This window comes from Pogoniulus pusillus, chromosome Z, assembly GCF_015220805.1.
Source record: "Pogoniulus pusillus isolate bPogPus1 chromosome Z, bPogPus1.pri, whole genome shotgun sequence".
Taxonomy (NCBI): Eukaryota; Metazoa; Chordata; class Aves; order Piciformes; family Lybiidae; genus Pogoniulus; species Pogoniulus pusillus.
The window spans coordinates 9,550,887-9,566,776 of NC_087309.1; the positions used below are offsets into that span (position 1 = coordinate 9,550,887).

At 44.9% G+C, this 15,890-nt stretch overlaps 1 protein-coding gene across 2 annotated transcripts in view; it reads left to right on the forward strand.

Annotated features, from left to right (window-relative positions):
• Nucleotides 1-15,890, forward strand: part of NADK2 (NAD kinase 2, mitochondrial) — a 50,337-nt gene that overhangs the window by 18,632 nt on the left and 15,815 nt on the right. For both annotated transcript variants that reach the window (XM_064176512.1, XM_064176513.1), the window contains exons 2-3: nucleotides 13,097-13,185; nucleotides 13,912-14,000. In XM_064176512.1, coding sequence (XP_064032582.1) covers nucleotides 13,097-13,185; nucleotides 13,912-14,000 — 178 coding nt within the window. The remainder of the gene's footprint in view (nucleotides 1-13,096; nucleotides 13,186-13,911; nucleotides 14,001-15,890) is intronic.

A 15,890-nucleotide genomic window follows, 5' to 3' on the forward strand; every position in this document is an offset into this window, starting at 1 on the left:
ACCTGCTTTCAGGTAGCTGTAGAGAGCAACGAGGTCTCTCCTTGGCCTACTTTTCTCCAGACTAAACAATCCCAGTTCCCCCAGTTGCTCCTCGTGAAACTTATTCTCAGGACCCTTCACCAGCTTTGTTGCCTTTCCATGGACACATTCCATCACCTCAATGTCTTTCTTGTGAGGGACCCAAAACTGAACACACTATTTAAGGTGGGGCCTTTCTAGTGCTCAGTAGAGGGGCATGATCACTTCCCTGGTCCTGCTGGCCATACTATTGCTGGTAAAGGCCAGGGTGCTGATGGGCTTCTTGGCCACCTGAGCAAACTCCTGGCTTGTGTTCAGTCATCTCTCTATCAACACCCCCAGACTGTTCTCTGCTGGGCAGATTTCCAAACATTGCCCCAGGCCTATATCTTTGCATGGTAGTATCACAGTATCACAGTATTATTAGGATTGGAAGAGACCTCACAGATCATCAAGTCCAACCCTTTACCACAGAGCTCAAGGCTAGACCATGGCACCAAGTGCCACGTCCAATCCTGCCTTGAACAGCTCCAGGGACGGCGACTCCACCACCTCCCCGGGCAGCCCATTCCAGTGTCCAATGACTCTCTCAGTGAAGAACTTTCTCCTCACCTCAAGCCTAAAACTCCCCTGGCGTAGCTTGAGTTGTGACCCAAGTTCAGGCCTCAGCACCTGACCTTGGTGAGCCTCATGCAATTGATCTCAGCCCACTGATCAGCCTGTCTAGATGCCTCTGCAGAGCCTTCCTACCTTCAAGCATATCAATGCGCCTAACTCTTCTGATGTCATCTGCAGACTTAGGGAGCACTCAGTCCCCTCCTCCAGGTCATTGGTACAGTTACTAAACAGGAGTGACCCTAACACCGAGCCCTGGGGAGCTCTGCTCGTGTCTGACATCCAAGTAGATTTAACTCTGTTCAGCAATCTCTATGGCCTTGGCCATCCAGACAGGTTTTTTGTCCAAGAAGAGTACACCTGTCTGAGCCATGAGCCATCATGCTCAATGTCATTCACAAACATGCTTTCTTTAGTATAAATACAACAGCTGAAGCTCGTAAGCTGTACCTGTGTTGGTAATGCTTCCCCAGTCAGAAGAAACTGCTGTCCTATACTTACTGTGAAAGCTGCTGTCATGTCTAAATCTGTACATCTTTTGCATACAACCACCAAATTCAGCTCCCCTCTCAGTTTCAAGTGATGCTGGAAAAAAACACTGAAGGTTCAGGGTTGTGTTTCAAAGTTGCTGTGGCTCTCCTGTGTGGCAAGACTCTTTTCTGTGAAGCACTTGAAATATGTCTCCAAGATGCAGATTTCTACTAGGCGGGTTTAGCCATGGCTAACTGCTCAGTTTATATATCCCGGGGAACTGTGGCTAGAAAGCTGTCTAGCTGAAAGGAATCTGGAGTTGTAATTTTTACAAGCAACTCAGTATGAGCAAGCAGTGTGCCCAGGTGGCAAAGAAAGCCAATGGCATCCTGGCTTGGATTAGAAATGCTGTGTCCAGCAGGAGTAGGGAGGTGATTGTCCCCTTGGACTCTGCTCTGGTGAGGCCACAGCTTGAGTATTGTGTTCAGTTTTAGGCATCATACAAGAGAAATTTGAAGGTGCTGGAGTGAGGCAGAGAAGGGCAACAAAGCTGGGGAAGGACCTGGAGGATAAAATGCTGTGAGGAGTGACTGAAGGAGCTGGGGCTGTTTAGTCTGGAAACGAGGAGATTGAGGGGAAACCTCCTCACACTCTACAGCTACTTGAAAGGAGGTTGTGGAGAGGTTGATGCTGGTCTGTTCTCACAGGTAATTCATGATAGAACAAGACAGAACGGCCTCAAGCTGTGACTGGGTAGGTTTAGGCTGGACATAGGGAAAATAAAAATCATAGGTAGGGTGATCAGGCATTGGAATGGGCTGCTCAGGGAGGTAGTTGAGTCACCAGCCCTGGATGTTTAACTGTGGTTTGTATGTGGTGCTTGGGAATATGTTTAGGGTGAGCCTTTGGGATTATGTATTTGACTCGGTGATCCTGAGGGTCTTTTTCAACTTGAATGCTTCTGTGATTCTGTGATCTTGTCTTTTCCACTTCATTATCTAAATTTCAGAAGATGAATCACACTTTAATTCCATTTATTTGTATGCAGATTAATTTTACATTATGAAGTAGGAAAACTTAATATGTGGTTGGAGCCTCTAAGAAATCAAAATGTTTGCTTTTACCACAATAGGTGAAGATGTTACTTAATTAGTAGTTACCACTAGAATGTAGGAACATTACTTGCAGGTAACTATAGATTGCCAGTCTTTGACTTCAGTACTTAAGAACATTTTAGATCAGTTACTTATTTGTAAGGTGACTCAAGGGTGTATTAGTTGAAGCATGTGCTATATTCAAAGCTGTTTCTAGTTCAAAATAGAACAGTTTTGCACTTTTTTTTCCCCATGTACCTGTCAAAGTATTTTAAAAAACCATGAGTGAGCCCAGAAGCACTGAAATTGTCTGTACCTGGGAGATGTGGTCAATCAGAACAGTACCTGAAAAGACAGGACTTTTAATAGAGCAATACTCCACTTAGAAATTACTAGATGACTACACCTATAGTGGTCATAATACTTTCCTCTTTAGGTTAAAATTCAAATTTGTATGTTTCACAATTGCTCTCTAAATCCATTTATTTGGAGATTCTTTAAGAGATTAGGTTGATTGTAAAGAAGTAGTCTGTTCTTGTTTTTCTTCTGCAGTGCATGCCTGGGCAAGTCTGTCGTGGAAATATGAGAGAGTAAACATTTCTAGATCTATGCTCTTCTTTTTTCTTCTCCTCCCCCCTCCCCCCCCCCCCCCCCCCCCCCCCCTTTTCTCTCTAGTCAAACATTTAGTTCAACTGCTGAATGAGCAGCAGTGTTGAAACATCTTATTGCTACACCCTGGTACACTGGCAGTTTAAGGCAACAGGAGGGTTAGTGTCATAAATTCAGGATAGCCTAGTAATGAGAATATGAAAAAATATATATATATTAGTCTATAGCAAAATATATCTGAAATGTTCTGGTGTAGCATGAGATATAGAAGGTGCTCAATTCAGAGTTCCATGCTGGATAACATCCACATTTCTGTCTTGACAGCATATCATTTTATCCTAATGCTTTGTTTAGCAATGCCATTAAGGCTTGGCTGTGGCTTTCTTTTCCCCATCCCCTTATGTCAAGGACCATAATACACATATGTAAACAACAGTGGATGTTTTGATGTTTCTTGGCATTACATTCTAATGTATTTATGGCAACAAGACATGTCATTGTTGTGCAGCATTATTCAAGGAGACAGACTCACTGTTCAAACTGCATGCAATGAGACTTCCCAGGAGCAAGTCAGGTATTAGAATATCTTGCCCAGGAGGTAGTGGATTCACCATCCCTGGATGTGCTCAGGAAATGTTGTACACAGCACTCTGGGACATGATTTAATGGCCATGGCTGCAGTAGGTTGATGATTGGATGATCTTAGAAGTCTATTCCAACCAGGAGAATTCTGTGATTCTGCGTCTCTTGCTGAAATGCCTGTTAAAGGAAGTCTGTGAAAAATTATGCTTTCATTAAAAAAGAATCTGTCCAGAAGTCACAAAAAGAGAGGTTTTTAGGCGTTCAGTCAAGAACTTTTCTCCTTCAAGGTCATAAGGAAAAATAACTGTTATAGAACATGTTCTGCACACCTGAGCGTTTTACAAAGGTCTTCTGGAAGCCTACTTGTTGCATCTCTGCTGAGAGGTTTAAGAAGACTTCTGAAGATGTACCTGAATGTGTCTTCACAGAATATAGAATCATAGAATCAGTCAAATTTTGGCCAGTTGGTCTCTGGTTTGATATGTTAAAGCACCTCCTAGCCCTACAGTTGTATTTATCATAGAATCATAGAATCAGTCAGGGTTGGAAGGGACCACAAGGACCATCTAGCTCCAACCCCCCTGCCATAGGCAAGGACACCCTACCCTAGATCAGGTTGCCCACAGCCTCACCCAGCCTGGCCTTAAATGCCTCCAGGGATGGGGCCTCAACCACCTCCCTGGGCAACCCAGTCCAAGCTCTCACCACTCTCCTGGGGAAGAACTTCCTCCTCACATTCAGCTGAACCTACCCATCTCCAGCTTTGCTCCATTCCCCCTAGTCCTCTCACTCCCTGATATACTGAAAATTCTCTCCCCAGGTTTTTTTTCTAGGCCCCCTTCAGATACTGAAAGGCCACAAGAAGGTCACCTGGGAGCCTTCTCTTCTGCAGACTGAACGGCCCCAACTCTTTCAGTCTGTCCTCATAGAAGAGGTGCTTCAGACCTCTGACCATCCCTGTGGCCCTTCACTGGACATGCTCCAGCACATCCACATCATTCTTGTAATGGGGGCTCCAGGACTGGATGCAGTACTCCAGGTGGGATCTCACCAGAGCAGAGTAGAGGGGGAGAATCACTTCCCTCATCCTGCTGGCCACACTTCTCCTGATGCAGCCCAGGCTCTGGTTGCCTCTCCGGGCTGCAAGTGCACACTGCTGGCTTGTGTTGAGCTTCTCGTCCAGCAGCACCCCCAAGTCCCTCTCCTCAGGGCTGCTCTCCAGCCACTCACTGCCCAGCCTGGATTTGTGCTTGGCATTGACTCGACCCAGATGCAGGACCTTGCACTTGGTCTTGTTGAGCCTCATTAGGTTGGCTTGTGCCCACCTCTCCAGCCTGTCCAGGTGCCTCTGGGTGGATCCCTTCCCTCCAGCATGTCTGCTGCGCCACACAGCTTGGTGTCATCAGCACACTTGCTGAGGGTGCACTCAGTGCCTCTCTCCATGTCACCAACAAAGATGTTGAACAGGACTGGTCCCAGGACTGATCTCTGAGGGACCCTGCTTGTCACTGGCCTCCACTTGGACACGGACCCATTGACAGCCACTCTTTAAGTGTGGCCATCAAGCCAGTTCTTTGTTTCACCAGCTTGGAGACCATTTGTTGTTTCTTTCTGTTCTCCTTGAATGCTTCTGATTTTGGGTGCTTCTACTAATGCCACCTATAGCTGGCTACTCATGTGCTTGCAAAGTGAGACAGTACCAACTGTATGGGGTTCAACAAGTCAAAGTGCAAGGTCCTCCATCTGGATTGGGGCAGTGCCAGGCAGAAAGGCAGGCTGAGTGCAGAGTGGGTTGAGAGCAGCTCTGAAGAAAGAGACTTGGGTGTATTGGTTGGTGAGAAGCTCAACATGTGCTAGCAGAGCGCTTATGCAGCCCAAAAGGCAAATGATATCCTAAGCTGCATCAAGAGGAGTGTGGCCAGCAGGTCAAGAGAGGTTATTCTTTTCCTTAATCTTGTGAGACCCAGTTCCTATTTCCCCATTAGAAGGACACAAAGCTGTTGAAGTCAGTCTGGAAGGTCACAAAGACGATCCGAGGACTGCGACAACTCTGCTGTGAGGATATGCGAGGGTCCTGGGGTTGTTCAGCCTAGAGAAGGCTCTAGAGGGACCTTACAGCTGCCTTCCAAGACCTGAAGCAAGCCTACAGGAATGCTGGAGAGAGACTTTTCACAAGGATGTCTAGCAATAGGACAAGGGGAAGTTATTTTATGCTGCAGGAAAGCAGATTTCAACTGGATTTAGGAAGAAGTTCTTTAGTGTGAAGGTGGTGAGACCCTGGAATGGATTGCCGAGGCAGGTTGTGGATGCTTTGTTGCTGGAGGTGTTCAAGGCTGGGCTGGATGAGGCCTTGCAGAGCTGAGTCTAGTTGAGAGGCATCTCTGCCCATGGCAGGGGATTGGAGTAGATATCTCTAAGGTCCTTTCCAATCTAAGACATTTTACAATTCTATGTACATTTTACCCTTAGATTTTCCTGTTCATAAAACACAGCATGTGGGACTCAACCGAACACTGTTTCCTGTGTGCTTATAGATCCCTAGCCAGCAACTTATCATCAGTGAGAAGTTTCCTTTGCTGTCACTGTTTCTTTTGCTCTTACTGATCTTTCCAGATAGTCGTCATAAGAAATTACTTAACATGCAGTGCAGGGGCTTCAAACCTCATTTATGCTATTTTCAGCTTCCAAGATGAAGAAATGCTAAATGTGGTCCAATTTGAAAATCCTGAGCTCTGTAGGAATATTACTACTTTATAACCCCTCTCTGCAAAGTCAGTCTGTGGTTTGACAGGTTCTGGAAGAATACTGCTAAGTTTAGGTGCTTTGAATTTTGTAGTATGCTCCTTATCATAGAATCATAGAATCAACCAGGTTGGAAAAGACCTCCAAGATCATCCAGTCCAACCTAGCACCCAGCCCTAGCCAATCAACTACACCATGGCACTAAGTGCCTCATCCAGGCTTTGCTTGAACTCCTCCAGGGATGGTGCCTCCACCACCTCCCTGGGCAGCCCATTCCAATGGGAAATCACTCTCTCTTGTACTGTACTGGCAGGGATCTTAATGTTCTTTGTAATTTACTAGGTTTTCTCTGTTAGTATTGGCATTTTTTGCAGAAGTATATACTATCACCACATGATACTTAGTGTAAGCTTTTTTTCATTTTTATGAGCTTTTCCTCACTTTCTTGGGCCAAACATACTTATTCCCTGGGATGAAGTAACTTTTCATGTGATGGTTAGTGGTAGGATTACTTTGCATGACAGCTTTTTCCTGTAAAGCATCAGAGCCCTGTTGTTTTACTTTGTTTAGCTCTTCATAAGGGTAAGTAGTGACAAGACTAGGGGGAATGTAGAAAAGCTGGAGATGGGTAGGTTCAGACTGGATGTGAGGAGGAAGTTGTTCAGCGTGAGAGTGGTGAGAGCCTGGAATGGGTTGCCCAGGGAGGTGGTTGAGGCCAGGCTGGATGAGGCTGTGGGCAGCCTGCTCTAGGGTAGGGTGTCCCCTGCCCATGGCAGTAGGGTTGGAACTAGATGATCCTAGTGGTCCCTTCCAACCCTGACTGATTCTATGATTCTATTCTACGATTATAAAAAAGAAAACACGAAGAAAATGTTGTACAAAATTAATTACAAAAATGTTACAAGGTGTTTGATATGACTGCCTTTTTTTTCCCCAAGTAGACTTGGTACTCTGAAATTGCTACTCTGTGTGCCAAATAATCTCAAGAGCAGTCTGTCATGATAGTTGCTTTTTTCACCTTTGAGCCGAGAATGGCAATTCTTGGTGTAAAGAATGTCAGACTTGCTCTCACATCTTGAAAGCCAAGATTGAACAGCGTGCCGAACCTTTTTGTTTTGGAAGGATGACTGTGACAGTAGTAAATCAGAGCTTCCTCTGAAGGAAGAAGAATTTGCAAGTTGTCTTCATGCTGGAGCTGAAACCTTGTCATGGGTTTGTTAAAGAGCAGAGAGAATGAGCTGCTTTCTAGTGAATTGGGAAAGAAATACAGAATTATGTTTGAAAAGAAAGATAGAGGAAAAATTGCAGAGCATATACAGGACCTACAGCACCCCCTCTTAAATCTTCCTCCAGCCCAAAACTAACCTACAAGCCTAAATGCTCCTCTCCTCCCGTCAGCACCTCTGTGCCCATAAGCCCAGACAATGCCTCTGCCACCATAACCAGGACCATTCCATGCATGTTTATGTAGGTAAGTAGCTCCCGCCAGAGACAGCAGGTAGGAGGGACTCAGCACTGGTCAGGCCACACCTTGAGTACTGTGTCCAGTTCTGGGCCCCTCAATTCAAGAGAGATGTTGAGGTGCTGGAACATGTCCAGAGAAGGGCAATGAGGCTGGTGAGGGGCCTGGAACACAAAGCCTATGAGGAGAGGCTGAGGGAACTGGGAGTGTTTAGCCTGGAGAAGAGGAGGCTCAGGGGTGACCATATTGCTGGGTACAACTACCTGAAGGGAGGCTGTAGCCAGGTGGGGGTTGGTCTCTTCTCCCAGGCAACCAGCAACAGAACAAGGGGACACAGTCTCAAGTTGTGCCAGGGGAAGTATAGGCTGGATGTTAGGAGGAAGTTGTTGGCAGAAAGAATGATTGACATTGGAAGGGGCTGCCCAGGGAGGTGGTGGAGTCACCATCCCTGGAGGTCTTCCAGAAGAGACTGGATGAGGCACTTGGTGCCATGGTGTAGTTGACTGGCTAGGGCTGGGTGCTAGGTTGGAGTGGATGATCTTGGAGGTCTCTTTCAGCCTGGTTGATTCTATGATTCTGTGATCCTGTGAAAGGAGCCCCACTTGGCCGTGCTGCCAACTCATCAGGAGATATAAGAATTATGGGATTGAATAACAGTTTTACACTTTCCTGTGTTCACACTCTGGATTCCTCCAGTTGAGGGTTTTTAACTCTATGGTTCCCAGCCTGTGAAAAATCTCCAAGACAGGCCTTTTTGAGGCATCATTTGGTGAGATCTAAGCCCGACATGGGTTCACAGACCTGTCTGAGCAGTGGGCGCGGGAGACAGCCTGTGCTGTGGTCTGGGGTTTGCTGCACATCGCAGGCACCTCCCAGGCTCTTCGAGGGGGTGATCCTCAATGGGATTGCCTGAACTTGGCCTTTAGTTCATTTAAAGTAAAGAGGAGGTGGTGATCACAGATTCTTACCCTCCGTGCAGAGTTCTTTTAAGAAGTAGTATGTGCTGTAATGTTAATACGGTGTTCAGGTCCTGGGTATGAGGCAGGGACAGAGACAGTGAGTGCAAGCTGAAACACAGAGGTGTTTCACTGTGACAGAAACTAAACATAGAGACAAGTTGTGCAGAGAGGTGGTGGCGGCTTGTCCTGGGTTAACACTGTCACAAGCAGGCCCCCTGCCCCACACACAGAGGGGTGGGAAAGTGGCACATAAAAGCTCTGGGTCGAGATAAAGAATTTAACGAGATCACTTGCTGTACAGTTAGCCTGGCAGAAGCCAGTGATGAAATAGTACCCCACATCTGCGCACGCAGCAGCCAACAGAAAAGAGTAACACTCCAAACCCAGAAACTGGCAGCAGTAACCAGAACAGGAAGCTTCTCATGTTGCAATCTGAACTTCAAGCCTCACAATATTTTGCTTCAGCCAACTCTTTCATTTTAAAGTTGACATGATGCAACACTATGTTGAGTATACATCAGCCGATTCCACTCAACCCATGACAAGACTCCACCCATAAAGATCTTGCAAAGCCCTCTGGATGTGTAGGTTGGACTGGATGATCTTGGGAGGTCTCTTCCAACCTGGTTGATTCCATGTGCTCCTGGGCATACAGCTTCAGGTGACCCAAGTATGAGCAGGGGGTTTAGCCAAGATGACCTCCAGGTGCCTTCCCACCTCAGCTATTCTGTGATTTTGTGGCCACAGGCACTTCTGGTTCTTTGGAGTAGTTACATGTAGAGCAGTCTCTGTTCCTCTCTGAGTTCTTATGTGGTTGATCTTACGAGTTAGTTATCTCTGAGCTAGAGAGTTGAAGTTAGAGATGAGCAGGGTGTTCCAATCTCTGGAGTCTTTTTTAGATTAGGACCATTCCTTAACGCTGTAGATGTATCTTAGCTGCTTAAAATCAAGGCTCTGTCTTTTGATTTATCTTACCGCTTAGTGATACCTGCTCACTTTTTCTAGAGCTAAATTGAGAGACTTCTACACAAGGTACCTATTCTGCATTGCTGCTTTTAGCAAGCCTAGAAATACAACTGCTCAAATACTGACAGTTTAATTGGTGAGCATCCAGCTCTGCTTTCTGAAGCTGTTGATGAAATAATTTAACACACCTAAGGTGTATGTAAGTTACAGAACAGATCAGACTCTGTTCCACAGAAGAGACACTATCTGTACCTCTCTTTGCTAGTTATGCCAATGAAATGTTAGCTGTAAGCACACCACTGATATTGGTGGCTCAGAAGTCCCCCAAATGATGATTTGTTACACTATCCTTACTCCAAAGTAAAAGCTGTCTTTAACCAAGCTAAAAGATAGCATGCTGACAAATTAGCCAAATAAATGAGGCACGTGAAATTGCCAGAAGTTTGCAGTTTCTGTTGTGTGTGAAAGTAGTAAGCTGTCAAAATAGCATCCTGAAATGTGTGCTGCAGTGGCCAGGCTGCTTATCAGGTGCTCTTGTTTAATTCACAGCAGGTATTTCTAGAGGAGGCATGAATGGGAACCCTGATTTTAGTAACAGAGTTGATTTTTTTAGAAGCTATTTCATGTGGATTTATTTTTCTTTCTGGTGGTAAAACAAAGTCAATTTGTGCTTCGGATGTACAATTGAAAAACCCTCGTCTAGCAAATTAGATGTATGATGCTTAATGGCAGATGTTGTCTGTGGAGGGGAATACCTATACTCTTCTCCTTTGTACCCTAAATATGTCATGAGAGGCTGCAGCAGAAGTAGCTATGAGCAGTGCTGTAACTGGCTATAGCCTTGCTTACTCTTTCCCTCCTCATGGCAGCACAGTGGCATTTCAAGTTCCCAGTGCAACAGTATGGACTCTTAGAGACATATGAGAGTGCACAAACTTTGTAGCTGGGTAAGAGAAAGGAAGGACTTGAGTGAAGCAATTAATGGAAGGTAACACACCACACCCCGGTAAACCAGTAGACTCAAGCTTTGTAACAATTATCCAGAAGTGTTATCTGGATGTTTTCTAATCACCCATACACTTTTCTGAGTCTAAGTTAAGTGCTGCTGGCAGCTGCTCCCAGTCAGCCTGCAGTACTGTTGGTGGCATCCAGGCAACATCCAGGAGTCTCTTTGTTGGAGGTGCTTTCCTGACTCCACCTGCAAGACCACCTGAAGACTTTTTTCCTGTTGGTTAATCACTGATTAGCACACTTACCAGGACGCTGATACCATTCCAGAGCAGCCAGTCCCATTATTTTCTGTAATTTTGTCAGCACCAAGACTGACTTTGTGCATAGCTCATGGTTGGATTTCTTGACATCAGCAGATATAAGGTGGAGAAAGATTGTATTTGCTGGATGTTAGATTGCACTTAACTGTAATTGCCATATCGTGCCAGTCCTCTCCCCCTTTCTGTGGGGTTCTGTGGTGTGGGAGTCTTTGTGGAAGTGGAATTAGATGTGACTGCCTGGAACCCACTTTCATAGAATCATAGAATCAACCAGGTTGGAAGAGACCTCCAAGGTCATCCAGTCCAACCTATCCCCCAGCCCTATCCAGTCAACTAGACCATGGCACCAAGTGCCTCATCCAGACTTTTCTTGAATGCCTCCAGGGACGCAACTTTGAATAAAGGCACTTGAATAAATTGCTGGAAATGCCTGTTCAAAGCCTCTGGCGCGCATGATTTTCTCTGTGCCATCTCCAGAAGAAATGCTGTTTCTCTGCTGGTAAAATAGTTTTCATTGGTTGGGGAATAGTAGGCAAAGGCAGAATAACTGCAGAATAATTCAGGCTAGAAGGAGCCTCAGAAAGTCATCTCGTCTAGCCTGCTCAAAGCCGGATCACTTTCTTGAATGTATTTATTAACTCCCATTCGCTTAACATCCTTTTCACTCTTTCTTCTGCTTGCTTAATCTCCAAGAAAATATGCAGATATGCACAAAGTGAGGTGAAGAATGAATGCATAAAGGTGGTGACTGAATTAATCACACAGAAACTTGTTGCAAAAAAGTCTGATCTTCAGCCAGCAGTCACACCTGCCTGCTCATAAGAGTCTGTGTGAACTGCAGAATGTTGCCATGGGCAGAAGAGTGTGTCAAGATAAAGTATTTAAATTCTCCAGCTTCCAAGAGGAATAATGCTAGAATGCAATTGTTCATTTTGTTATTGGTGTGAGTTTGTTTGAAAAATCTGATCTGTAATCCAAGGATAGTATCAGTGGTAGTAGGTAGATTGTCTTTAAGCTTGTTCTGATGCAGGGAAAATGTCACCTTTGTCAACACTTGGCAGTCTTTCATTTTAGCTCAAGTAAAATGTGAAGGTTAATGGTCTTGGTATTTCAAAGATTCTTTTTTTTTTCTTACTGATAATTCCTGATGCTTTTCCTGTTGCCCTCTGTAGCACTGTGTTTATAGTCCTTAAGATAATTATCCGAGTGCTTTTAACACATGATGAGGTATAGCTACTTAACTATTTTATGTAGATATAACATGCATTTTAAATTACTTAGCAGATTCGAGGAGAGCAAAGTGTCTGAGGTGGCACAGAAGTTAGCATGCTTGTTTGTGTATTTGTATAAGCTCTTAAAAGGTCACAGGATGTTAGGTGTTGGAAGGGACCTCCATAGATCATTGAGTCCAACCCTTCCAGCAGAGCAGGACCATGGAATCTAGCTCAGGTTGCACAGGAATGCATCCAGACAGGGCTTGAAAGTTTCCAGAGAAGGAGATTCTACAATCTCTCTGGAGCCTGTTCCAGTGCTCCATGACCCTTACTGTAAAGGAGTTCTACCTCATGTTGAGGTGGAATCTCCCGTGCTGTAGTTTATACTCATTACTCCTTGTCCTATCAGAGAGCACAATTGAGAAGAGTTTGTCCCCTCCCTCTTGACTCTCAGCCCTTGTATATTTATAAACATTGATTAGATCCCTTCTCAATCTTCTCTTCACCAAATCAAAAAACCCCAGGTCCTTCAGTCTCTCCTCATGGGTCTCGTGTTCCAGATCCTTCATCATCTTTGTAGTCCTCTGTTGGACTCTTTTGAGTCCTGTCCCTCCTGAACTGGGGAGCCCAAAACTGAACACAATATTCCAAGTGAGGTCTCACCAGGGCAGAGTAAAAAGGGAGGAGAACCTTTCTTGGTCTGCTGGCCACATTCCTCTTCATGAACCCCAGGATCCCACTGGCCTTTTGGCTGCAAGGGCACATTGCTGTCCCATGGGTAGCTTCTTGTCCACCAGGACTCCCAGATCCTTCTCCACAGAGCTGCTTTCAAACAGATCACCCCCAGCTTGTACTGTGCAATTTATTATTCCTTCCCAGATGTAAGTCTGTGATTTTTGACCGCTGCAGCCACGTAACTCCTCTTGTGAACTAAATGTAGGCTGACTGGCTTGTGTATACAGATGTAATTAATGGAATGCTTCTAAAAGCGCACGCCTCTGCTGAGATAAAGCACATAGTTTTATAGCTTCTATTTGTATTACTCAAGAGCACTTACTTGTAGTGATTGACAAACTTACTTTATGCCCTACAGCTTGCCTTGAAGGGATCTAACTATGCTGGTCTACTGGAGCGGCATCGCATTCATACGAAAAACGTGGAACATGTTGTAGACAGTTTACGGTAAGAATGCGTGGATGTTGAGCACGTCAGACACAGTGCAAATATCTGTGGGTAGTGTGAAACAATGAATGGAAGCTTTGTGATACAGGGTTTAATAAATTAGGAACACTGGAAACAGGACGATGCAGATGAACGGTCGTTCCTGGAAACAGATGAGAAAGCTGGTGAAGGACCTGGAGCACAAACCCTATGAGGAGAGGCTGAGGGAGATGGAGTTGTTTAGCCTGGAGAAGAGGAGGCTCAGGGGTGACCTTATTGCTGTCTACAACTACCTGAAGGGATGTTGTAGCCAGGTGGGGGTTGGTCTCTTCTGCCAGGCAACCAGCAACAGAACAAGGGGACACAGCCTCAAGTTGTGCCAGGGGAAGTATAGGCTGGATGTTAGGAGGAAGTTGTTGGCAGAGAGAGTGATTGGCATTGGAATGGGCTGCCCAAGGAGGTGGTGGAGTCACCATTCCTGGAGGTGTTGAAGAAAAGCCTGGCTGAGGCACTTGGTGCCATGGTGTAGTTGACTGGCTAGGTCTGGGTGCTAGATTGGACCGGATGATGTTGGAGGTCTCTTCCAACCTGGTTGATTCTATGATTCTATGATGTAAAGAATTTGGATGTCAAATGCTTACAGGCCAAATGCTGCTGTAATTAGGCCTTAATTACCTATCAGTTTTTTCATAAGGATGTGGCGAGAAGCAATGTGGGACACATACAAGCTTTTTCTGCACTTTGTAGGAACGAGAGGATAGAAGTTCGTCTTGTTAAACGTCGAGAATATACTGAAGAGACAGTTCAATGGGCAGATGCTGTTATATCAGCAGGAGGTATGCTTCAGGGAAGGGGAAATGATTTGTTTCAGTATGTTTTCATACATTTTTCAAAAGTGTTTTGCAATGTTTGAAGCATGTGAGGGTATGCACATTGAGAAAACAAATTTCTTACCTAGCTGTCAGGAAATAGGATAAAATAGAATGATTGCAGCCGCTGGGGGTTGGACTCAGATGATCCATGAGAGTTGCTTCCAGCCCAAAATGTTCTGTGATTCTGCCGTTCTCTCTGCCTGGAGTATCCAGAATCCTGGCCCTGGGAATTGAATCCCAGCGCATGGCTGCTTAGAAAATACTCAATTGTCTTGTGTAAAACAGTGTTAACTGCAGTATTTATAGTAATTTTCTACTACAGAGGATATAATGCTTCATGTCCTGTGATTGTACATAAACCCTACTTCTTGGGTTTTTGTATATAAGGTGGGCTAACATAATACCTTCTCCTCCCCCTTTTCAAACTTTCTTGCTTTCACACTTAGTTTTGGTGATTGAAGTATCTTGTTGGATAGTACAAGTCAAAATATGCAACTTTTGAGCGGTCTGCACTACTGTTAAGAACTTCTTAGATAAATCAATAAAGCAGCTAACCAACAGAGCACCTGTTTCTTTTTAACACTGATTACAGTAGTTATTACATTGATGGGCCAAGGCCAATTGTTTGAGTTTCAATAAGGCCAAATGCCAGGTTCTGCCCTTTGGTCACAACCCTATGCAGTGCTACAGGCTTGGGGAGGAGTGGCTGGAAAGCTGCTCAGCAGAGAGGGACCCGTTCTTGTTGATTGAACATGAGGCAGCAATAATACTGAGGTGGCCAAGAAGGCCTACAGCATGCTGGCATGTATCAGAAATAGTATGGCAAATAGGACCAGGGAAATATTTTACCCCTGTACATGGCACTGGTGAGGCCACATCTCAAATACTGTGGTTACTTAGCTTAGAGAAAAGGAGATTGAGGGAATAACTTGCTGCTCTCTACAGCGCCCTGTAGGGAGGTTGTAGAGAGGTAGGGTCAGGTGTTCAACCAAGTAACAAGTGATAACACAAGAGAAAATGGCCTCATGTTGTACCAAGGACAGTTTAGTTTGGATATTAGAAGGAATTTTCATTATTGAAAGTGTGCTCAGGCATTGGAACGGCTGGCCCAGGGCAGTGGTGGAGTGCCCATCCCTGGAATTGTGTAGACAGTTAGGGATATGGTCTAGTTAAGGACTTGTCAGTCTTATGTTAATGACTTGACTCAGTGATCTTAAAGGTCTTTTCCACTCCAGGCAATTTTGTAGCTCTGTGAAATATGCAGTATGTTGCTAGGCTCTGACATAATGGTCAGCCTTCTGTGGCCATTGACCTACCTTTCTTTCATCTGTGTTGGTCCACTTTGCCCTCAGCAAAGGTTACCGTGCAGAATGGGTAGAAAGGGACGTGTACATTACTGAAGCATCCTAACAAAATCCTGTAGTTTTTAAATAACTCCTCTAAGCTGTGGAGGTCAAAATGCTGATTTGTCTGTGGCAGCATTTGTCATAGTTATGTGGTTTGCAGCTGGGAAGTGACCTGAGGTTTCCAAAGCTTGTATTAGGTGCAAAGACTGATTCAGCTGTCCTCTTTGACAGGCAGGAGAGAATAACCAGTATTTCAAGAAACCAGTGACACTTACAAGATTTGCCCTTAAACAGTTTTATCTAAGACTTCTTTTTCAGGTGTGCCTATGTGGGTCCAGATAGGACCTTTAAATTGTGGCTTCTAGAAGAGCAACGGAGATTAAACTAAAATAGTTGTTTTCATGTGATCCACATGAAATAATAAAAAATTTGGTATTATTTTTTGTCTCCTGTGGCTTTGATTAGCAGTGCTTCCCAAATTTATTTCCTTAAATTGTTTCTTTTACCA